General features: G+C 39.8%; 1 protein-coding gene across 1 annotated transcript; it reads left to right on the top strand.

Moving 5' to 3' along the window:
* Window positions 1-25,277, top strand: npc1 (Niemann-Pick disease, type C1). The gene is made up of 25 exons (XM_047369048.1): window positions 1-193; window positions 2,672-2,800; window positions 4,457-4,563; window positions 5,356-5,501; window positions 5,758-5,925; window positions 6,051-6,300; window positions 6,385-6,467; window positions 7,425-7,795; window positions 9,225-9,451; window positions 11,153-11,253; window positions 12,984-13,086; window positions 13,187-13,376; window positions 13,603-13,785; window positions 13,904-14,018; window positions 15,815-15,942; window positions 17,124-17,258; window positions 17,371-17,460; window positions 18,246-18,436; window positions 18,556-18,671; window positions 18,879-19,008; window positions 19,112-19,297; window positions 20,425-20,656; window positions 21,532-21,645; window positions 21,951-22,113; window positions 23,751-25,277. The coding sequence occupies exons 1-25, from the start codon at window positions 95-97 to the stop codon at window positions 23,831-23,833; spliced, it is 3,840 nt and encodes a 1,279-aa protein (XP_047225004.1). The 5' UTR covers window positions 1-94; the 3' UTR covers window positions 23,834-25,277.
* Window positions 25,278-25,883: the final 606 nt, after the last annotated feature.

Here is a 25,883-nt window from a genome sequence, read left to right as displayed (position 1 = left end):
AGGCAAACGGTTGTCTCCGCCCAGGACAAACGCTCAGAGAAAGAAGAAGAAACCATCAACAAAATATGCCGAAGTTGACCCGGACTGTCACTTCATGTCGATGATTTCAGAGAGAGGAATGGGGTCCACAACAGGGAGGCTCGGTTTCACTGTTCTCTTCTTCGTTGTATTGCTGTCAGGGTATCATCGATGGGTGAGTGTGACTGAACCTTCCTGTTCTCGTGACTCAGCCTTGGTTACAGCTACTGTTGTGATGTTTATTTAAGGCGGAGAACGAAACTGAATAAAGAACACACAACCTAATAAAGACTTAATACTGCTTTATCCACTAACTAGATCTATACTTGTTTGAAAACACAGCCAAATGCTGCTAGAAAAGCTGCGTTTTGTACTGATAGCTAACTGGAATTAATCCTTTCAGGGAGACAGGTTTTACTTTTTAGAGACTGGTTGTACTGGTCATAGTTGAGCTGTCGAAACTTCTTATTATCAGAGTGGCAAAACAACTTATTATGTATCAGCAATTTGTCATCTTAATCTAAAAAAAACTAAGTGTAACTCAGTCGAAGTGGACTAAGTTACACTGCGTCGGATTTAAACCAGTTCACTGCTAACTATAAAACAACTAGGCGATTATTACAATGTTGTCAAACCTGTATATTTTTGGAGGCTTAACATTTTTCATTATGTTGGAGGTCGAATTGGCAAATGTTTTAAGGTGTATTTAAAATGCTTCCTATTTTGGATCATTCCTTGTTTTTACTTATCATTAGAGATCGATTGTCCAGAGACCGGAATTGGCCAGATTTTCCCTTAACCAGCTCTGAACAACAGGTTTTTAACCTCTATTTATTAAATCCATTGAGAGCAAGAACTCCTCTTAATTTTTAAAAGCATATTTATTTTTTCAACAAAAAATAATAATAAATAATAAAAACATATTTTGTCCATTAAGATGTAGGATTAAAGGCTAAACAAAACAGAAGAAAAAAATAATGTTAAAAAGTAATACATTGGGAAATATATATTCCTTACTACTTTGATAGTTTGGTGGTTTATTAGAATTGCCTCAATGCACAAATGAAGATCATATTTTACTTCTTCCCATTTGAATTAGATTAAAAACTGCTAAGTTTATGAAAATAGCATGCTCCATAATTTTCTCTTTGGATGCCCATTCCATTTTTTTCTTATGAACTATAACATATGGAGGGAAAAATCATCTTGCAAGTTCTTTGACAGAGGTACTAGTAGTTGAAATTCAACAGAAAACAAAGAATACCCTCATTTATGCTTCAAGGCACAATTTCTAAAATGTTATATTATATAATAAACTGAAAAAAAAGATGCATTAAAGCGTATGCTGTTGGTTGATACATTTACATACTGAAAATGTTTGGAGTTCTTTTGTTTGATTTCCTTATTTGAGCTGCCGATAACTGATCAAGGGAAAATTGATTGGTGCATCTCTGATAGAAACTTCATCAAAGATGATCAGCCCTGGAGTTTAAATTCTTCAGATCGACAACTACCCTCAAGAGCCACACCTGAAACAAAATAATGGACAATAATCAAGCCAGGTTTTGCACAGCTTTGCTGTCTGGCGGTCGTGTTTGCTCAGTTAAGTGTATTGTTAAAAAGAAAGCAGCTCTATCCATTGACTTTTAATTTAATCAGTGGTAGGTAATATCCTCAGTGACCTCTTTGTTCCTCTCACTACATTATTTGTTCTTCTTTACCTGATGCAATTAGGTCAATCCATGGCAACACACAGACCTGCTTTGAAACTGAACTAAAACATCAATTGTCATTAATCATGACTGTTTTTAAGATAAAGTAAAAAAAAAAAAAAGAAGAAAGAAAAGAATGCTAAAATCAGTGCAAATATTGACTACCTGAAAGCTGCTGTGGGTAAGCAGAAAAGTTCAAGAAAACCCATGATTATTAGGGCACTTGTTTGGTAACCTAATCAAACACGGATCAGCGAGATGGTTACACAGTTCAGACGACAGGACCAGGCTACTACGTCATAACAATTATTTTCCCTGAAATATTGCATCTGAATGTGATCTGCTTGAGAATAAAAAAGTAAGACAAAGTTTAATGCTGGATCTTCTGAGAAAACAGTTTGTGGAGTAAGTGAATTGACTTCCCCAAGGTAATCCTCTCCACGAATAACACGTGATGGCTCTGATGCTGAACAGGCAGAATAAAGAACATGTTTAGCTTTATTCTAAGTCCTGTTGGATCCGATTATTACGCTTCACTTATAAATCGAGTTCTAACACTTTAAGCTCTTGGTGTCCCCTGATTTTTCTTAAAGTGCTGTGTTTTAAAGATGTTTTGCAGAAGTGAAAAGGCTATTTTAGATATGCAAATCATATGATATTAGAAAGACAGGATGTGAACTGTAAAACAAAAAAGAAGGAAGAAGGTCAACGTGCCTCTTTACCTATTTATCATCGGAATTAGGTAGTCGCATGGCTCATTATAGCCTTTAGAGGAAGTCAGGCTGTTTTTGTTATGGGGTTGCATTGGTAACAATAGATGCTGTTTTAAAGGACTTAAAGGCTATTTCTGATCCACCAGTTGGCATCCTGCTCAGCATAAAACAATAGTAGTAAACCTACTGTGCATTGCCCACAATTTTTCAATTTTGTCTTACCATCAGGTTGAGGCCCAGCACTGCGTCTGGTACGGTCAGTGTGGAGAGTCTGAAAAGGTGCCTGGAAAAAAGTACAACTGTAACTACACCGGTCCCCCTGTTCCACTGAAAACTGAGGGCTACGAGCTTCTAACGGTACGTGCGCAACTATAATGCTTTGTTTTTGCTGGTGATGCTCTATGGAGTGAAAGTGTTCATACCTCTTCAACTCTTTATATGTTTTGTTACATTAAAAGCACATTTTGGTGGGATTTTAGGTGATAGACCAACACAAAGTATTGGAGAATTGTGAAGTGGACAGAAGGTCATACATGATTTTCTCTTTTTTTTTTTAAAGGTAGAAATCTGAAAAGTGAATTACTTTTGTATTCATGCTTCATAATTCAATATTTTACAGAACCATCTTTAACTTTTTGAGTTTCACTCTACTGGTGTTGCACATCTATCAAAAATCTTTTCTCATTCTTCTTTGCAGAACAGCTCAGGCTCATTTAGATTGGATGGAAAACATCTATGAGAACATTTTCAAGTCTTACTACAGATTCTTAGTTGGATTTAAGTCTTGACTTTGACTGGGTCATTCAGTCACATAAACATGCTTTGATCTAAACAATGCTGTTGTAGCTCTGGCTCCATATTTAGAGCTCATGTCCTGCTGGAACATGAAGTCCTTTGCAGCCCCTAACAAATTTTCTTCCAGGTTTGCCTTGTCTGTAGCTCCATCTGTTATCCCATCAACTTTGATCACCTCCCCAGTCCCTGCTGAAGGAAAAGCATTCCCACACTTTGATGGTGCGTTCCGGGTGATGTGCAATGTTAGTTTTCTGCCACACATTTGCATGTAGACCAAAATTACATTTTGCTTCCATCTGACCAGAGCACCTTCTTCCACATGTTTTTCTGTGTCTCTTTGTGGCAAACTGTAATAGAGATTTTTAATGGCTTTACTCAGTGATGGCTTTCTTCTCGCCAATCTTCCAGAATGGCTGGCCGTGCATGAGTTATAGTTGTCTTGTTGACATATTCTCTCACCTGAGCTGTGCATCTTTGCCGATGGGTCCGGTCCACATTCCTTTTATGTGTTTTTTTTTTTTTTTTTTCTCCAGCAAAGGCCTCATGAAATTATTATTTTGTAAATAAATGACAGAGTTTTCTAGCACTGTCATTGTCTCTGTCTTGTCGTTGTTGTTGTCGTCGTGTGTTCGAGTGACATTCACGCCCGTGCCTCTAAGCTGCCAGAGTTGTGACTTTATTTGACAGGTATCATGGAGTTATTTGATTGGATGAAAAATGAGGGAAAAAGAAACGCTAAAACTGCTGCATGTCTTCCCTTTTCTCTCCAAGCTTTCCTGTCAGCCCACTGTCAAAAAATTAGCAAATAAAGGCCACTAGTGCCAAAATTCACACTAAGTTGGCTGGGACCCCTTGCCATTGAAATGTATGTATTGAGACCTACACAAGAAAATAAACCTAAAATGGGTTTCGTGAGTAAAACGATGTGGTAATATTTTGGTTTTTTTTATGTTTACTGTGTCTATGATTGTTTTCTTCAGTTCTGACGGGGGCGGCGCCCTAGCGCCCCTTATTAACAAGCCGCCACTGGTTGGAAGCCTTGTATCTATACTGTATATCATTTTCCTTCTCCATCACAATTATGCTCTACTGTGTGTTGGTCTGCCACATAAAATCCCAATAAAACACATTAAAGTTTATGTTTGTAATGTGACAAAATGCTCAAGGGTTATGGCTCTGCATTGCAGTGTGTCAAAGCCTGTGTGTTTATATGTGCAGGAGCTCTGTCCTGGGTATAACTACGGGGACCGAAGTCTCTGCTGCAATGTTGACCAGCTGAACACTCTCAAAGAGAGTCTCCAGCTACCCCTTCAGTTCCTGTCTCGGTATGTTAGAAGATTAACTGATGAAGCACATGACATTCTTGCAGCATTATCTTTGCCCTTCTGAAATGCTGGAGATAAATCCGCCAGTGTACTCTATTTGCTGGAAAAACACATTATGTTGGTTTTCTTTAGGCATGCAGTGCTTCACATGATATGGTTGTAGTTATTTGCTAAGGTTGGCATGTTTTATGGTTTGCAGATTGTTTCACTTCACTTTTGTTTTTACTTCAAATTTTCATTTTGACGTTTTAAAATTTGAACGCTTTTTTATGATCAGAGCTGTGAAAAAGTGTTTGGGTTCATACGGATTTATTCTGATTTTGCTTTTTGATCACACTTCAGTGTTTCAGATCTTGAAACTAGCATTGATAGCAGGAAGAAATAAAACCAGAATCTATACAAATTGCAGGTTTTAAATAACAGTTTTATTTCTTAAGGGAAAACAACATAGCCTTGTGTAAAATAAATAAATGTCCTTCCTTTTTACATCATGAATTAACTCAAACCTATAGAATCAAGAAATAATTGAAATAGAACCTGCCTGACAACATAAAGTATGTTAAAAAAATCTTAAAAAGCAGTACATCATGGTCCAATCTAATGAAATTCAACAACAGATAAGCTGTTAACATCTAACAGCCTGGAAAGGATTGCAAAATTATTTCTGATATAAAATTTTGTTTGAACTGAAACATTAAATGTGGGGACAAAAAAGCAAAAACACAATAAATCTGTAAGGAGACAAATATTTGATCACAGCTCTGTGAGTCTTTGATTTCTACATTTGTGCAGGTGTCCCTCCTGTTTCTACAATCTGATGAACCTGTTCTGTGAGCTGACATGCAGCCCTCATCAGAGTCAGTTTATGAACGCCACCAAGTTTATGGGTGAAAATGTGACGGAAGTGGAGTACTATATTGGACAAACATTCACTAACGGTCAGTGTATTGCCAGATCAAGGATTGGATGTAAAACAAGGTCGTTGTGCAACTACTGACATTACGTATTGACACACTTGGCTTGCATAAGAAATCTGCTGAGTAAAACATTATGATTTCCTGAAGTCATGCTCTTTCAGTGGTTGTATTGTGACTTGCTGGTATTACTGTCAGTTTTGATGCAAACTTAAAAAAGAAGTAGGTGAGCTTATGAGTCAAATACAATCCTGGGTTTTCTTTATGTGATTTCTTCCAGCTATGTACAATGCCTGCCAGGATGTGCAGGCACCTTCTACCAACGTGAAAGCCTTATCGCTGCTGTGTGGCAAGGATGCACAAGACTGCAATGCAACCAACTGGATCCAGTACATGTTCAGCATTGACAATGGTCAGACTCCTTTTCCTATCATCCCCATATTCTCTGGTAAGTACTTCTTCATACTAGTAATTGTCTTTACAGCATTTGTACTAGTACAAATGCTTCAAAACCATTAGATGTTTTTTTATTTCCTAAAGAGGTTAATCAGTTGCCTTCTGGTTTCTTTCCAGATGTGGGGATTCATGGTTACACACCCATGAACAACAAAACATACGCCTGCACAGAAGGCTTAGAGGATGGTTCAGGTCCCTGCTCCTGTCAGGACTGCACAGCGGCCTGTGGCCCCAAACCCGTCCCCCCTCCTCTGCCCCCTCCCTGGACCATCCTCGGTATGGACGCCATGTCTGTCATCATGTGGCTCTCATACATGGCCTTCCTGCTCATCTTTGTCGGAGCTTTAGTTGTGGCTTGGTGTCGCAGGTAATGCTCTTTTGAGCGTCATGTGTTTGAAATATTATTTAAATTTGTATGTTTGTTCTGAACTGGCTTTTAAATAATGTGCAGGAGTAGGACCATCACATCAGAGTATGGCCCCATTTTGGACAGCAACAACCCGCTTTCCCTCAATAGTGATATTCCCAACCAAGGTAAGGTCATAAAAGAGATGCAGCGCCGTGCAAGGTTATCCATACTTCAGCCTTTTTACAACCACAATCCTGAATATGTTTTATTGGGATTTTCTGTGACAGACCACCTTAAAGTGGCTTATTGTTAAATGTAAGGGAAATTATACATCTCAGTGTTAGTCCTCATGGGTCTATTTGTAGAACCCCCTTTTGCTGCAGTTACTGCTGCATGTCTTGTGGTATATTTTTCTGAAACCCACTCACAGTGGGCTTTAGTGTCTCTGCCATTAAAAATATATGCCAGGTTTGGGCATTACATCTAGTTAGATTTAGGGCTGAACCAATTAATCGGAAATAATTGTGATTAATCGATTATCGAAATAATCGTCAACTAGTAATTGAATAATCGTTAACTGAATTACACAGGCTCTAAAACATGCCATTTGCTGAAAGAACAACCCACTCAGAGCATCAATTAGGCCAAAATTGTACAAAAAATATATACATTTTTCAGTTAAGATAAAAAACCTTCTTTGTCAGTAAATATGCTCTGTTCTGGCTGTATATAAGGTCATTGTCCCACTGGAAGGTTATGTCTTGGAGCCTCTAACAGGTTTTCTTTCAGCTCCATCTATCTTCCCATCAACTATGACCAGCTTTCTTACAGTTTGCTGTGCTGGCTTTTATCTGGGGGTGGCAAAGTAAAGGGCACTGGAATACAAATGCACAGCAAACCTTTCAGATTATTATTATTAAAATAAAATTCTCCCACTTCACCATTACCTGTACCTCAGTGTTGGTCGATTACGTAGTATTGAAATACAATGCAAATGAAGTTTGAGGCTGTAATGTGTCAAAATCAAAGTTAAAGAAGCATGAATACTTTTCCAAGACCCTGGACCTATAATGTTCCCACTCTTTAATGCTATATGAGTAACAATATTTATTCTTCTCTTGTTTTTGTTTTTCTCCTCTTAGAAAATGGCTCATGCTGTGAAACGCTGGGCGAACGTTTTGAGAATCTCCTGAGAACCTTCTTCAGCTCCTGGGGTTCTTTCTGCGTTCGGCATCCATCCGTGGTCCTGCTGGGCAGCTTAATATTAGTGACTGCTTGCAGTGGGGGCTTGATCTTCATGCGCATCACCACAGACCCCGTCGAGCTGTGGTCGTCGCCAGAAAGCCAGGCTCGCCAGGAGAAGAACTATTTTGATGAGCGCTTTGGACCATTCTTCAGAACGACGCAGCTCATTATAACCACTCCAATCAATGACACTTTTATCTACTCTCCGTATTTTGGAGGGTCAGACGTACCGTTTAAAGCCATCCTGTTTAAAGATATCCTGCACCAGGTTGGTACCTTAGGAAACACTGAGCAGCACTGATATATATATATATATACATACACACATACATACATACACATATATATATATACAGGGGTTGAACAATGAAACTGAAACTCCTGTCATTTTAGTGTGGGAGGTTGGTTTCATGGCTAAATTGGACCAGCCTGGTAGCCAGTCTTCATTGATTGCACATTGCACCAGTAAGAGCAGAGTGTGAAGGTTCAATTAGCAGGGTAAGAGCACAGTTTTGCACAAAATATTGAAATGCACACAATGTTATGGGTGACATACCAGAGTTCAAAAGAGGACAAATTGTTGGTGCACGTCTTGCTGGTGCATCTGTGACCAAGACAGCGAGTCTTTGTGATGTATCAAGAGCCACGGTATCCAGGGTAACGTCAGCATACCACCAAGAAGGACGAACCACATCCAACAGGATTAAATGTGGACGCAAGAGGAAGCTGTCTGAAAGGGATGTTCGGGTGCTAACCCAGATTGTATCCAAAAAACATAAAACCACGGCTGCCCAATTAAATGTGCACCTCAACTCTCCTGTTTCCACCAGAACTGTCCGTCTGGAGCTCCACAGGGTCAATATACACGGCCGGGCTGCTATAGCCAAACCTTTGGTCACTCATGCCAATGACAAACGTCGGTTTCAATGGTGCAAGGAGCGCAAATCTTGGGCTGTGGACAATGTGAAACATGTATTGTTCTCTGATGAGTCCACCTTTACTGTTTTCCCCACATCCGGGAGAGTTACGGTGTGGAGAAGCCCCAAAGAAGCGTACCACCCAGACTGTTGCATGCCCAGAGTGAAGCATGGATCAGTGATGGTTTGGGCTGCCATATCATGCCATTCCCTTGGCCCAATACTTGTGCTAGATGGGCGTGTCACTGCCAAGGACTACCGAACCATTCTTGAGGACCATGTGCATCCAATGGTTCAAACATTGTATCCTGAAGGCGGTGCCGTGTATCAGGATGACAATGCACCAATACACACAGCAAGACTGGTGAAAGATTGGTTTGATGAACATGAAAGTGAAGTTGAACATCTCCCATGGCCTGCACAGTCACCAGATCTAAATATTATTGAGCCACTTTGGGGTGTTTTGGAGGAGCGAGTCAGGAAACGTTTTCCTCCACCAGTATCACGTAGTGACCTGGCCACTATCCTGCAAGAAGAATGGCTTAAAATCCCTCTGACCACTGTACAGGACTTGTATATGTCATTCCCAAGATGAATTGATGCTGTATTGGCCGCAAAAGGAGGCCCTACACCATACTAATAAATTATTGTGGTCTAAAACCAGGTGTTTCAGTTTCATTGTCCAACCCCTGTATGTATGTATGTATACATATATACATACATACATACATATATGTTTTCATTTCTGCTCTCATGTGTTTTCTAACCTCACCCATCCAGGTGCTGGATCTGCAGCTTGAAATCGAAAACCTCGTAGCTGAATATGACGGCCAGAACATCACGTTGCAGGACATCTGCTTGGCTCCTCTGGCCCCGTACAACAACAACTGCACCATCCTGAGCATTCTCAACTATTTTCAGAACAGCCATGCTGTACTGGACCACAGCAAAGGAGATGAATTTTATGTGTATGCTGACTATCACAGCCACTTCCTCTACTGCGTCAGGTATTTATTTTTGGTTCATTGTCCTATCTTTTTTATCTATACGCTGGCAATGTGTTTAATGTTTTACCTTTCCTTGTAGTCTTGCCTGTATTGCTTATTTTATTTTGGACAGGCATTCTTATACAAACACCTGTTCCTCATTGGGTTGCGTTTCAAATGTGAAAAATAGTCCACACAGACAGCCGCTGCAACGGCTCAGTTTCAGTGGTTTTTCAGTTCATCACATGCTGTCGGGTAAATGTAGTCAAACCAAGAGAACTCGTATATTTTGTCAAGTTACAATTTAAAATTGTTGTGTTTTAGGGATTACTTCAGGTCTTAGAAAAATTTAAATCTGGAAAGTTTGGTGTGCATTTATAACAGTTTTCCATGAGATGTTTCAAATCTAGATATTGTTTTAAACCCTAAACCTGCTTTCAAACCTCTCCACCTGCTCTTCATTTATTTATTTTTATTCATTTTAGCTTTTTTGTTTTACCAAGAGGGTCCCTTAGTGATCTTTTAAAAGGGTCTCCTGGTCAAGAATGACCGCAATACAAAGTGTTAGACTATAACAACCTAATCAAAGTGGGCATATGAGTTAATCAAGATCAGGGTGGTTTAAAAATGAAAACGTATCTATGGCTGATCAACCGTCTGTCTTGAATAGTCTGTGCCTCAAAACCCTTTAAAATGCTCTTAAATAAATTCAGTGAAACCAGCTCCTTCAGTTTCAGATCAGTTTGCAGGTGATTCCAAAATGACTGAGAGGATCTCATCTCAAATTCTGTTCTGCTTTTTGGTACTTACACAATACGTTCTAGGAGCAAAGTGTAAATCATCTGGCTGAATGCAAGTGCGCTTCCCTGTTGCTGGTCTATCATATAAAATCCCAATAAAATCCAACAAAACATGTGGTTGCAATGCAACGAAATATTGAAAAGGACTGTGAATACTTTTGCCATGCTCGTTTTTTTTTTGTTTTTGCACATACCTGATTTGGTTTGAGAAATGTTAAATCCCTCCAGTGTTTCCCTGGTGTATTGGGCAGACTATTTATATTCTGTTTTTATATTTATCTGCTCTCTGTATCACTCTTTTTGGAGTTGCACGGACTCATAACTCTCCTCCTCCGTATCCAACTAAGTGCTTCAGGCCCCGCCACTTAACCAGCGGTGAAAATAATCATCATCACCGGGTAAAGGTTTGGCTGTCAGAGGGGAAATACTCCCCTTGGCTGTACCAGACCGATCATGCTAAGACAATATGTAACTACATGTACACTACCAGTCAAAGGTTTGGACAATTGAATGACAAAGGGTGTCCAAACCTTTGACTGGTAGTGTATTACAGCTCAATATAGAGAGATGGAGAGAAACATAGATAAAGATATATATAAAGAAAGAAGGCCGTACACATTGTAAATAACCGATAAATGTTTGAAGATTTGTTAAAGTGTTTTTAACAACTGTTAAATTATGCAGTGTTTGTATTGAATGATATGTTTAGTTCATTAAAGCAATCAATAATTATGTTGTTATAAAAAAAAAACATGAAAATCATATTTGGAATAGGAATACCCCTGTATTATATTTTCAGATAATTCCTGGTTTAGAATACTGCTTCCTCCTTACCTGTTCTGTGATATTTCAATTCTTCATCACTGAAATCCATTTGGGCAACAGTGATTTTTATTGTCATTTTTATGTTCCTCTCCTGCAGCGCCCCAGCATCCCTCAACGACACCACTCTCCTCCATGATCCCTGTTTAGGAACCTTTGGGGGCCCCGTGTTCCCTTGGCTGGCACTTGGAGGTTATGATGGTATGTTGCTTTTGTTTATTTTAATTGGTGTTATTGCACCACATTGCACAGTTATGACAAGGCAATAATACTGTATCAGGAGTTTATTTGTATCAGAGGACTGTAGGGCCCACTGGATTCTATGAAAATCTGTCAAATTTAGGTAGTTATCACCACTGTTGCATGCAGTAGTGGGTGACTAAACATAGTGCCTTGCAAAATAACTCTCTCCTATTCACATTTTGTCACATGGCAACCCCAAAGTATAGTAGTATCACAGTAGGGGGTTGCTTCTCTTCAACAGACACGTAGAAGCTGTTGGAAGTTAGTGGGAAGTGGGAAACTGTAGTTGGTACTTGTATGACTTTGGCTGCAACGAATGAGCAAACAAATGAAGCTTCAACACTCCTCTGGTCACTCACCTCCAGCACATTGTCCCCAACTTTGTCGCATTGATCATCCAAACTGCGTCACAATAAACCAGCAGCATTTTTCTGGCTTAAATAACTTTAGAACAAGCAAAAGGGAGTTGACAAACAGTTGTTACTTGCTATGCTACCTTCCTCTATGTGTCACACCTTTTCCATTAAAACCAAACATGAAGGAGGCTCCAACCAGCTTCACCAAAAAGCCTCACCTGCTGATTGGCCAGCTTCTTCTGGGCTGATCATCAGGCACCGTCCTACAGGTTTTTAGATAGCATTTCAGTGGAGCATAGCAAGCATAGTAAGCATAGTGTCATGACCTGAGTGAAGACGAAGTTCTTAAAAATGTGAAACATTTGGCAGGAAATGACAAACCCAATGATTACGACAAATAACTCACAAATCTGTCAAATGGAAAACGACGAACCAACACGCAAAAAAAAACCTCCACTGGATTCTGTAACAGAAAGATTTGGCCATGTTTTTACTCTGGAGCGCCAAAATGGAATAAATGAATAAATGAATCACTAAACAATTATTTTCAGGTGTTATTATTAAAATGCAAGTAAACACAAAATAAAAAATATATTATTCTTAATGTAGTGTATTAAATACCCAAAATAAAGTAGTAAAGCAATTATTATGAAATTTATTTATTAAAACTATATGTTAAAGTCTTATATATATTAATTTAGATATTTGTTGTTTCAGGGTTCATGTGGCTGCAGCATCAAATAATTTAAGCTGTTCCTGTGGCTCATCAAATTGTACCTAACATCTGATTGGTTAACCTGAATAACTGTTTTTGAATCGCTCTGTCATTGTGGTCGTTTATTATGCATCATTTATTTGTTTTACATGGTTCTGATTTGTGTGGCTGTCCAGTTCAGACCAGTTCATTTGACTCCAGCAGTGCTTTAACCAACTTTGATGGTTAGAACTGACAACAAGTTCATGATCTCCTGAAGCATTTGTTGCCTTTTATTTGTTTAATTGTATATTTTACAAATTATGTTGAGAGGGTTTTGGCACTAGTGGCCTTTATTGAACAGTAGTTTGACAGGAAAGAGGGTAGATAGATAAGTTGAAGACATATATCAAATGTCCTGAGACCGGGAATCGAACCACGTACAGCCGCGTCGAGGACTATAGCCTCTGAAAATGGTGCACCTGCTCTACTAACTGAACGACCCATCACCCATTAGAGTTTATATTATACTAGGGATTTTATTATCATTTAAAAATAAATACTTAGAAGAAACCTGCTCACCTTATTTCAATAAATGGTTTTACAATTAATGTATGTTTTGTTTCTTCAAATTCCAGAGACGAACTACAACAACGCTACAGCTCTCGTGATCACCTTCCCCCTCAACAACTACCTGAATGACTCGGTCAAGATGGGCCAAGCTCTGGCGTGGGAAAAACAGTAAGATGGCCATCCATTGGACAGGTCTTACATCAGCTTTGTCTTTTTTTTTCTGTTGTTTATGCCTACTAACCGTTAATTTCGTGTTTGTGCGTTTCAGGTTCATCAAGTTTATGAAGAACTTCAGCAACCCCAACCTAACCGTGGCATTCAGCGCAGAGAGGAGCATTGAAGACGAGATCGACAGAGAGAGCAACAGCGACATCAGCACTATCGTGATCAGCTACGCCATCATGTTCATCTACATCTCCCTCGCCTTGGGCCACATCCACAGTTTCAGAAGGCTTCTGGTAATGGATGAAACCCTGATATGATCTCATCAGCATTTTCATCCAGTGACTCAGCCTTTGGTGCTGCTTGCTGTCACACATGGCTAAAATAGTTTCACATATAACTCTTCCTTCCTGTTTTACTTTGGAACAGACTAGGTCACAATCACATCTCTTGTTACTTATGCATGAAACGGATGTGGTTAAAGCATGGAGATGATTTATCTAGAGAATTTGATCTGTACAGGTGGACTCTAAAATATCTCTGGGTATAGCCGGCATCCTGATTGTTCTCAGCTCTGTGTCTTCGTCTTTGGGGATCTTCAGCTATGCGGGTATCCCACTCACACTCATTGTGATTGAGGTCATTCCCTTCCTCGTGCTGGCTGTCGGGGTCGACAACATCTTCATCATCGTCCAGACGTACCAGGTTAACTTACTCTTGTGCTAATATTTATTTTTTGATCCATAACGTTTACAAAAAGAATGTGTTCTTTGTATGTCAAAGAAAAGATGTTAAATTTGAACATGTGTGCGTTTGTAAACAGAGAGATGAGCGGATGCCACAGGAAGAGCTTCACCAGCAGATCGGCCGTATTCTTGGAGACATAGCCCCCAGCATGTTTCTCTCTTCCTTCTCAGAGACCGTGGCCTTCTTCCTGGGTAAGATTAAATCTGCTATTTCATGAGCAGAATATGCACCCAGAGGGAGCAGACAGGCAGTCTGGCTGAAAATTAGCACAGTGAGACGAACCACAAACGGTTTAGATGGGATCAGTCCTTCGGGAGAGATTCCAAAACGGCACTTTTCAACAAGCAGCTTATTTAAACAAAGACGAAAGCAGTCTACCAAAAGCAGCTCAAATGGGCAAGAAGTCACCTACAAGTAGACCTTTTACTAAGACCTCGACAATTCCCAAAGTCGCTATAACAGACAAAAAGCAGGACACTTACTACTTCTGTTTATACATTTTTCCATGATTGTATTTTAAGTTCAAGATTTACCTTTTATCTTTACTTTTTCTATGGTCCAGAGTCAATAAACACACATATGTAACAGTGAGTAAGGCTGAATATGTTGCCCAATAAATAAACCAATATTTGGCTGAGCTGAGAGTCAGTCACCACCATGACTAACTGTCTGTTCCTTAGCTATCTGTAAATGGCTGCAAGGCTCAAAAAAAGCAGAGAGGGATTCCTTCTTGCACACTCTGTCTTGATCATCCAAACTCCTGGGTTTTTTTTCTTGTAGGCTCCTCTCTGCAGCTCACCTTACATATTTCTCTAGATTTTAAGTCTGGGGACTAAACAAGAATGTTGGAGCTTTCAGAGAAGAAACCGGCCCACAGAATTACAGATCCTCCACCATACTTAACATTCAGCATGAGCTGCTTTTTCACGTACTCATTGTTTGATTCACACCGAACCCTCTTGGAAGCATTTTTGACAAAAAAAACACTCGTTGTCCCGTCTGGCCAAAGCAAATGGTTTCAGCTGAAGTCCCAGTAGGGGTTAGTAAAATCCATGTTAGTGTTTGTATTGCTGGTACCATTTACAAACACTTCAGCATTTAGATAGTATTTTATGGTGGCTATGAAGACTTTGTGACCCCAATGTTCCTCTCTTTGCTCCAGTTTTCTAAAATATAATTTTCTTTTACCTCCCTTACCCTCCTGCTCTCTGTGTCTGGTGGTGAAATAAACATATGCCGTTGTCTAGCTTAGTGGCCAGGGGCTAAAAGAGTTGAGCCTTTCTGTCTGTATCCCAGGGGCATAAAAAACGTAAATTCCCAGTTGAAAGTTTCTAGAAATTCTTATTAGCCGAAAAAAAGGTTGTCAATAAAACAAAATTTCAGCTATATTTATTTTAAAGGAGTTGTTAGGGATACCGATAAAAATTAATTATTCCCTATGGTGGTATTTATTTCAAACTTAATTAATTTACTAAAAGTAAAATTTGGATTAACAATAATATTCTGCTCCGGCAATAAAAGATGAACAAATTGAAGACTTTTCACGCATATTTACCAGAGGTTTCAATGACTGTGGCTGGCACTGTATGATCCGCTGTGAATCAGTGTGTTTTTATCATATGATGCCGTTACATCACTCTGCATTCAGTGACATTGCAGATGTAAATATGGACTTCTGGATCCAAACAAAGGATTATGGTGTGTCGGTTACAAACGGAACAAAAAAAGAACATGAAAAGCCATCTATGGTGCAAAACCGGGGCCTGTGCACACATTTCTGGCAAAACCTTTTGCTAATATTTGCTTTTTTTTACTGCTGGTGCAAAATCACTGAAAATCCGCCCTGCAGTAGAGACTAAACTGTAAATGTTTGACCTTAAACCACCAAAGTTGGATTTTAAGAATCGGAATGAGACGGTTGACAGATGGATTTCCTCAGTTTTCTCCTGAGCCTAAAGCTGACATTTTTTGTTTGTTTATCTTCCAGGTGCCCTGTCGAACATGCCTGCCGTTAGGACTTTCTCTCTGTTTGCTGGCTTGGCTGTTTTAATCGATTTCCTGTTGCAGATCAGTTGCTTTGTCAGCTTGCTCGGTTTGGACGCCAAAAGACAGGAGGTAAAAGAGTATAGGGGAAACAATTAATTGTTTTCTATATTTATATATATTTTCTCCATGAAATATGTCCGTTCATAAAACAACTTTTGATTTTAGTCAAAGATAACCTGAGTAACTACAAAAAGCAGCTTTGAAATGATGAGGTCATTTATTAGCGACACAAGCTTTCAAAGCAACCCGACCGACCCTGTGTGAAAATGTAATTATCTACTTGTTTAAAATATGAGTTTTAAACTGGTGGAATACATTTTTCTTGGTTCACTTTTACTAGCCATACCCAGAGCTGATTACTGTAAGACCTGTATGTTTAATCGTGTAAATTGTACCTGTCTGACAACCTGAAGTGGCCTAAAATGCCTGAAAAAATTCAAAAACATTTAAGCGAAACAAAAAGCAAGAAATCTATGAAGAGAAACATCTTTTTTTTGCAGCACTGCTAAATGTAACCGTATTACGTCTGAGCTGAACACATGTATTTTGGTTTCATTTGACCATAGATGGTCAGGAATATGAACTGTTTGCAGATCATTGTTAAAGAATGCAGTAAAATAGCTGCCGTCCCTCCTGACAGTCTTGGTGACCTCTATTATATCAGATCATTAAAGAAAGCTAAAACTTTTACGTCCGATCCTGGCCATCCACTTTGGGCTGAGTTTCAACTTTTGCCATCAGGACACAGATATAGCATTCTGTGTGTAACTGCTGACTGTACAGCAAATTGCCCTTGGGAGATAAAGGTGAACTGCACTGTCTGTCTACTTTTACGTGTACATGAACTTTGATGGCATCCTATTCTTAATCTATGAGGTCCAATTGATAGACAGTTTTATTTATATAGCGTCAATTCACAACACACGTCATTTCAAGGCACTTCACAAAGGGTTTAGAATGGTGGAGATGCAGCCTCCGCTCTAGTTCATCCCAAAGGTGTTCAAGAAGGTTGAGGTCAGGACTCTGTGCAGGTCAGCCAAGTTTCTCCTCACCAAACTTTATGCTTCTGCAGACATGGAAGTGATTGTAACAACAGAATTCATTGAATTGGTGGTATGACCCAATACTTTTGGCAATACAGTGTATTATAGATCTTCTGGCCTGTTCAGTGTGTTAGTGATTTAAAATTAGCAACAGGTTCTCGATTCCACATTTTGAACACCGTGCTGTCTCTCTGTTGTGTTTAAAAGGGGAATCGACTTGACATCTGCTGCTGCGTGAAACTGCCTGAACGTCGGGAAGTCAAGACAGAAGGCCTCCTCTTCCGCTTTTTCAAGAAAGTCTACTCTCCATTCATCCTCAAAGAGTGGGTTCGACCAATTATTGTGAGTCACACTTCAGCAGCCTTGCCTTTTTCCCAACTTTAATTCCACCAGTGAGTTCAAGTAGAACCTTATTGTTTTTGAGTGGATGTGACTGTTGTGTTCCTGTCAACAGGTGGCGGTGTTTGTGGGGATACTGTCCTTCAGTATTGCGGTTGTCAATAAAGTGGAAATTGGGCTGGACCAGAAGTTATCTATGCCTGATGTAAGTTTTTAGATTTTCAGTTAGTTTTGTTTTGGGTCATTTCTGAAGAACACATAAGTGCAGACTTTGAATTCATGTATTCACGCCAAAGCTGCATCATCTTGGCGTTTTATTGAAAGTATTCAAAGCCCTGGAACGTCTTCCTATTTTGTCACATTACAACTCTAATGTCACTGTTACTTGTAAAAAACCAACACAAGTAGTGCATAACTGTGAAGTGGATGGGAAAGGAAATATGCCTTTCAAAATGTTTTACAAGTCAGTCAGTCAGTCATTTTCTATACCGCTTCTTCCATAGTGGGTCATGGGGAAGCTGGTGCCTATCTCCAGCAGTCTATGGGCGGGAGGCGGGGTACACCCTGGACAGGTTGCCAGTCCATCGCAGGGCAACACACAAACAACCATGCACACACTCATTCATACACCTAAGGGAAATTTAGAGAAACCAATTAACCTAACAGGCATGTCTTTGGACTGTGGGAGGAAGCCGGGGTACCCGGTGAGAACCCACGCATGCACAGGGAGAACATGCAAACTCCATGCAGAAAGACCCCCGGCTGGGAGTCCTTCTTGCTGCAAGGCAACAGTGCTACCAACCCCATCGGCGCCACCGTGCAGCCCCTTGTTTTACAAATGATAATCAAAAACTGTTGCATCCATTTGTTTTTAGCCTAATTAGGTGAGTTCTGAAGGCAACTGGTTTCATTAGATTTTATTCTGGGGTATTAAGAGATGTCAATTATTCAATCCATTAGATTATTGTGACAGCTCATCTCTTCATTTAGGACTCATATGTTCTGGACTACTTCAAGAACCTGAGCGAGTACCTCCACACCGGAGCTCCTGTTTATTTCGTAGTGGAGGATGGACTCAACTACAGTAGCCCAGAGGGCCAAAATTCTGTGTGTGGAGGAGTGGGGTGTAACAACAACTCTTTGGTGCAACAGATCTATACTGCCTCACTTATCAGCAATTAGTAAGTCAAAAATATATATTTTTTAAAAACTTTAAATACTGCTTGGAGGACTAATGGGGTCACCTGTACACTTTTAAATCCCTTCAATCTAATCCGTTTCACTTTTTATTTGCTCCCAGCACAACCATTGCCTACACACCATCATCTTGGCTGGATGACTACTTTGATTGGGTGAAGCCTCAGTCAAGCTGCTGTCGCTACTACAACAACTCTGGAGCTTTCTGCAATGCCTCGGGTACATTTTTATCCAGCGACTGTGCACAGAACCCTTGTTCAGTGGATTATAAATCTCAAAACCGTACAACAATTTATTCAGAAATGGTCTTCTATTGAATTTTGATGTATATTCCTTTTTTCTGGTCTGGGGTTCATCTTAGGGCAGGTACATGTTCTGTTAAATCCTGTGAATACAGATTAACGTGTTTCTAAATCTGTTTACTAGTTGTGAACCCGTCCTGTGTATCCTGTCGGCCCATGACTCAGAGTGGAAAGCAGCGGCCTGAAGGAGAAGAGTTTATGCGGTTTCTGCCCATGTTCTTGTCAGACAATCCTAATCCCAAGTGTGGAAAAGGGTAATTGATCCCATATATTTTTATTTTAATTAAATACTTCACTTCTGGATGAATCCTTTTGCTTCAACATTGTGTTGACCCCCCTGCATGACTCTTCCTCCAGCGGTCATGCAGCTTATGCCACAGCAGTTGAGAGGTATCCCAACAACTCGGGCGTAGGAGCCACTTACTTCATGACGTACCACACCATCCTAAAGGAGTCCCCAGACTTCATAGATGCTTTGAAAATGGCACGAATCCTGGCCGAGAATATCAGTCAGTCCATGGATCACAAAGTTTTTGCCTACAGGTATGTTCTGTTGACAAGCTGCTCTGTGTGCTTCATAAATAATTTGGTTTTTATCCTGCTAGTTCAGTTCAGTAGTTTTTATGGGAGATTAACAGGCCTCAGCATCACAGGTCCTACACCATACTTAACAGTAGGCATGACTTGCTTTACAACATATTAATCTTTTGTTGCACAAAGCCTTCCTGGAGTGTTTGCTGTTAATAAAGATCATCTAACCAAATCTCAGCTGAAGTCTTTTTGTCAGTAGGACAGAAAAGGTTTTTATCAAGCGTTCTTCCAAAAGAACTAATGATTGTTATGCAGACTTGGGACCCCCAACATGCCACTCCTTTCTGCAGTAAGTTTTTTAGATTTCTGCGCACTGAACCATCCTTTTTACTGTGTGGTGGCGAGATAAAGATAGTTCCTCCTCCACTGTAGCGACTAGTTGCTGAAAAGAAATGGATGTTCGAGTCACGTCATAATTTCCTTAGGAAGCAGAGTTAGAAGTTCCTAAAAACTATGAACGAGAAAAAAAGTGTAAAAGTACTCGTACTCGTACTCGTCGTCTTCCGCTTATCCGGGACCGGGTCGCGGGGGCAGCAGACTTAACAGAGACGCCCAGACATCCCTCTCTCCAGACACCTCCTCCAGTTCCTCCAGGGTGTAAAAGTATAAAAAATAAATTTTATATGAATTTTTAAGGGGTACTAATATCTTAATCGCTTAAAGTACAATTATTCCGAGGGCTCTGTATGTTTCAGAAGTAGCTCTAGGACCTTTTTTTGTGCAGGGTTACTATATCATGGCGATGTTTTTGTGATTTTTATGGTGATTGTGTAAGGGAGTCAGCAGGAAAATTTAGGATAAAGATAAGCACAGAAAACAAAATGAAAAGAACAACTACTGCATTAGATATAATTTATCTTCTATTAGGCATCAGTCAGTCATTTTCTACCGCTGACTTTAATTTCAAGCCCAAAGTAAAAAAAAAAAAAAAAAGAACTGGTCTCTGGAAACAAACTATGTGTTGCGTCTCCCCGGTGGTAAAATAACTGTAACCTACTACTGAAATGTGTATAGACTAGTACAAGCGTTCAGTAAGTGCTCACTGTCTGCTCACTTATTAATGTTTTCCTTCTTTACAGCGTCTTTTACGTCTTTTACGAGCAGTACCTCACCATTGCCTACGACACTGCTCTGAATTTGTGTGTGTCACTGGGGGCCATATTTGTGGTCACAACAGTGCTGCTGGGCTTCGAGCTGTGGGCGGCGGTGATGGTCAGCATTACGATCGCCATGATCCTGGTCAACATGTTTGGCGTCATGTGGCTGTGGGACATCAGCCTCAATGCAGTGTCTCTTGTAAACCTCGTCATGGTAAGAGCAGTAGGAAATTCAGTAGTTTTCTAATGGGTTTAGAGGGGGGTAAAAGGAAAATCATTGATCTTTGCTGAAGGGATTCCTCGGAAAAATTAAATTCCTCATTTATTTTAAGTAACACTTGATGGTCGAACATGATGGTGCTATTGTGATGGTCTGGGGCGGCTTAGCTTCTTCAGTACTTGGAAGACTTGCCCTGATTGGCCTAAAAAAATCCTAAAGGAGAATATGCTTCTGTCAGTTGTTGAGGTTGGATTATGCAGCAGGACTGAGACACCAAGATGTCCACCTCTGAAAGGCTCAATAAGGCAAAAATACATTTTTGGAGTGACCTAGTCAAAGTCTGGACCTAAATTTGATTGAGATGGTTTGTTCTGGCCTTAAACAGGCTGTTTATGCTGGAAAACCCTCCAATGTGTCTGAATTAAAACAATCCTGCAAAGAAGAGTGGGCTAGCAGGCCTCCCAGCAATTTAAAGTCTCACTGCCATTTACCACAAACTCTAGATGGTAGACGTGGCCATCAAGGATGGCACCACTGGTTTTTAGTTTTAGGGGGAAATTACGTTTACATGTGGGCCCAGGTTGGTTGCTTCTTTTTCTATGAGAAAAAAGCAAAAATGGAAGAAATTTGTGAGAGGGGAAATACTTTTTACAGAACGGTAAATGTGTTTACTGTTAATCTCCTCACTTGATGGACTTTGTTCTGAAAATGTCACATGAGCGGTTATGACGCCAACAAGTGTCGGCCTGACCCAAAGGATGTTAGATGATTATATTTTTAGAAATGACCTATTGTGGTCTCTAATGATCAGTATGAGACAGATAAAAGCCGATGTGTGACTTTCTGTTCTAAATGTTCTGCTTCTGCAGAGCTGTGGCATCTCCGTGGAGTTCTGCAGTCACATTGTGCGAGCGTTTTCCATCAGTGTGAAGAAGAACAGAGTGGAGCGGGCAGAGGAGGCCTTGGCTCACATGGGCAGCTCGGTAAGTTGCAGCTTTCGCCTTTTTAAATGTTTTCTTTAAAATAAAAAAGAAAACATTATTTTAAGTAAAAACACCACTTTTAGACTGAAATAAATACTTTGTAATACGAGCAGTATTGATTTAATACTAAACAAATCATCTGAGGATTGTTCACTTGTTTAAAAGCCACTGAAAACGGTGTAAAATCATTTTGTGTATGTAGTTCTTCTTTAACAGAGGGGTTTTCCAGGTTAAAACAAGGATATGTTTTAGTATTGCTTATTTTATATTTATTGTAATTTTAAATTTTGATTAAATGTCGACAGGTGTTCAGTGGGATCACTTTAACAAAGTTTGGAGGTATTTTAATCCTGGCGCTTTCCAAGTCGCAGATCTTCCAGGTCTTCTACTTCAGGATGTACTTGGCCATGGTGTTGCTTGGGGCAACCCATGGCCTCATCTTCCTCCCAGTTCTTCTAAGCTATATAGGTTAGTAATGTTACACAGCAACCACAAAATACATACATGGTTTTCATATACATGGTCACTAACATCATGTATCATATTAAGTTTTGAGTTTTTATGTTTTTTTGTTGTTGAACTCTTGGTCTTTGGCAGTTCAGCTGACAGGAAACAGATTAGAGAGAAGGAATAAAAATGTATTTAATGTACCTGGTACATGAGTCCCTGCCCTACCCACTCTGCCATGTTTTTTTCGAGGGTGGAATGATCATACACCATCCAGTTTATTATTAATTGTTAAATGTGCCTTAACAAGTTAGAGAAGTCACACTCCTGGCATAATTCCGGGTAAACACAGTATTCAACTATTCTTCTCATCAGAAATGGTAGAGCATTGTTAAATTGGTTTTTTTTTTTTTGGGATCTTGGTAGAAAACACTCTAGTCTATCAATTTCAACCGTCTCACTGTTGATGTGAGGTGAAGTTGAAGAATTTGGAGATAGTTCACTGTCTTCATAATTCCTAACACTTTGTGCAATGCATCAGTACCTCTGGCTGCAGTAGTAAACCCTATTCAGTATATTTAACAACTCGCCATGCACCAGTTGAACTAGTATGATTCCACCACCACCATGCTTTGCAGATGGTGTTATGTTCTTTGGTTTGAAAGTCTCCCCCAGACCTCTCCAAACACACGCCTTGTCACTGTGGACAAAGACCTCCGAGTTTGTCTCGTCTGATGAAAGAACCTTTCTCTTGAAGGCGTTTGGTTTGTGCTTGTGGGCAGCTTAAAATTTCAGTCAAAGCTTTGGAGCTGGAGCTTCTTTCTTAGTTGATACCCGCTCAGTCTGTGTTGATGTAAAATTCGGTTAACTTTGGACCATGGTACTGGTGTTACAGCAGTTCATGGCAACTTGAGCCTTGGTGGTTCATGAGCTGATCCTAAACATCCTAATCAATTTTTTTTTATCTCAGGGTGACAGTTTGGGTCAGATGTTGGCCTCACTAAAGCCTCAACCCTATTGAAAATGTGTGGGCTATACATAAGGGGCGCATCTTTGCCAGAAAATCAACCAAATGAAACTCTGCTTCTTTTGACCAACAAAATGTGGTCAAAAATTCAGAAAGATCTGTTTTAGAAGCTCTTTGATTAAGAAAAGCTAAAAACAAAAAAAAGCAGCATATGGTCAGGGCGCACTCATAAAACCTGTGGCGGTTTATGTATATATTTGAGTTCGCATGTATACTTTTGACCTCCTTTGTGAATCAGATTAAATCCCCATAAAATTCAAGCTTAAGCACCAAACTCATTGAATTGTTATGTCACGTGACCATTCCACCCTCTAAAATGAACAGTTTAGGGCGCTGCCCATGTATAGAGCAGCTTCAGCCCTTTATGCAGCTGTGCCCTGGTGAGTCCCGGCCATGGCGACTTGTGTTGGATGTCGTCCCCTCTCTTCACCCCATTTCCTGTCAGCCTACCTAAAAAAAAAAAAAATAAATGACCAAAAAAAGGCCACTAATGTTGCAAAGAACATCTAAAAACAAGGTTTAAAAAGGTCAAAAGCTCCAAATTTATAGGGCACAGTGAGTGTATGTAAATATTTGACCTGAACAGTACTGAACTCAGTGTGATGTACTTACATTTTGTTCCACTCCAAAGGTCCGTCGGCGAACAAAGCGAAGGTGTTTGCCGCTAACCAGCGTTACGCCGGCACAGAAAGGGAGCCCCTCCTCAGACACTAGCCAGCCTGTTGAGACAGCGTACAACTAACTAATTAACTGTCTGTGAGTGACGCTGCGCGGGTGTGAGTTTGAGCTGCCTTTGCAACCACTGACACACTCATCGTCATGCCAGCTACTACGCATGGATCTAACTCAGGAAGGATCTTGGAAATGAGGAATGCTGAAGGCCACCTCCAAGTAGATTTTTCCTCAGAAGACTTAAGACATAGAAATAGCTCTCCTCCTCTTCATCCTCTTCCTCAGACTGCTGGACTATGCTTCGGTATCTGAAGCTGAAAAAACACATCAAGTAACAGAATCTTTGATGGACAGGAGCAGGTAGACCCTTCGTTTGTTAACATTGGGATGAACTATTTGATTTGGGAAATTTTATAAAGGGTAAACTGCTCTAGACTAGGTTAATCATGTAAAAAACATTTCCTTTTGCCATGAAAGAGTTGAGCATTTGCATAACTGTGTGATACAAGTCATTTATTGAAAGGAACTAATAACAGTGGTGACTCCCCCTGCTTCTCCCAGAAAACTCATCTCCTTTGCTTTGTCATAAAACAGGTCCGCTTTTTCCGCAGCAGCTTGTAGCTATCAAACAGTTGCAACTTTAAACACATCTATCTACCTCCATGTTGGATTGGTTATGCATAAAATGCCTTCATTGATGTGGACATAAATTCTTTTAAACACATATTGTCATTGTTTTATTTATAAGTCAGTTAATCAGGACCAAACTAAAAGAAAAAACGTCCAGGTATGTGCATCCGGTCCTGTAGATGCTGCTTCTCCCCTTCCTTATCCAACACCAAATTTCATTTTAGATCGCAAGTCTTTGTAGGAATAAACAGTTTGGATTGATGTGTTTTTGATTTGTTTTGTAGTTACTGAACAAAACATTTGTAGCATTATGCAGTTAAGCAATACAAATCCTATATAAATACAACTGTAAAAAAGCTGACAGGACTAATCATAATTTGTTTGATGGTCAACGCGGTTATTGCAGTTTTGAGATTTCAATTTGAATTATTGTTTTAACTATTAACTTTACTTTGCTGTTTAGTATCTTTGATTCACATGTCGTGTACTGTTAGGGGGTCCCTTTAAACAAATGTTTCAGTTTTCAGATAATTTAAGCTTGACGTGACCAATCAAAGATTTACTTTATTCTTTGTTGATGTGCCTCACCTTTACCTCAACATGTCTGACAGTGTAGCTGTGCGCGTTCCGCTGGAACAGTAAACCATTCCAGGTTTTTTTTATTAGTTTTCCCTTCAGGGTGGAATTGTATTATGAGAGAAAGAGCTGCATCTAACATGAGTTTTTAAATCTGGATGTGCAAAAGACAAAAAAAAAAAAACCAACTTTGTTACAGTTGTGTGTTACTCAATCAAGCAAATATGGGAAACTTTAGTTTTTAACCATTTTTAACATTTATTAAACTACTCAAAAACAATACAAAGTTTGTGTTATTTGTTCCATTGCACAATGTACCTCTCTACTACATCTATTTTCACTTGTGTTTGAGCTACCTTAACTGTCTATTTCTTGTTTTTTGTTGTTTGAAATCTGCTGGTGCCGTTGTTTGGTTGCACTTACAGGATTTCTGCTCCACTCAAGATTTGGTTTTAGGCTGACGTGAGCCCTTCATGATGCAGCATTTACCACTGAAAATTCAAATCCTCTCGTTACACTCAACCTAATTCATGGACTCATTGTTCCGCTATGTTTGTATTACTTTGGGCTTTTACCAACATAAAGTGTGAATTTCATGGCCGTAGCCGTAGACATGTTCAGTGCTTGTTTCCTCCGCTGTATGCAGAACACCTTGACTGAAATTGTTGAGCCTAACCACAGCGTGGCGCCTGAATCCATTCACTGAGAAGAGCCTGCATAATGTTAGTGGGAGTGACCTCAATTTTCTGACTTAAAGAGAGGCTGTCGGTGCTTTTATTTTAGTTTTCTGCAGGGCTGCAAGTGTTTTCCCTAATTCTTGAGAGGCCAACAAGTTGCTCACATCCCATCTGAAAGTTGCTGCCAAGTTGAGAGCTGGCCACTTCCT

The sequence above is a fragment of the Girardinichthys multiradiatus genome, chromosome 6 (assembly GCF_021462225.1).
Source record: "Girardinichthys multiradiatus isolate DD_20200921_A chromosome 6, DD_fGirMul_XY1, whole genome shotgun sequence".
Lineage (NCBI taxonomy): Eukaryota > Metazoa > Chordata > Actinopteri > Cyprinodontiformes > Goodeidae > Girardinichthys > Girardinichthys multiradiatus.
Note: the sequence above shows the minus strand (reverse complement) of the source record. Positions and strands in the feature narration are given on the sequence as shown.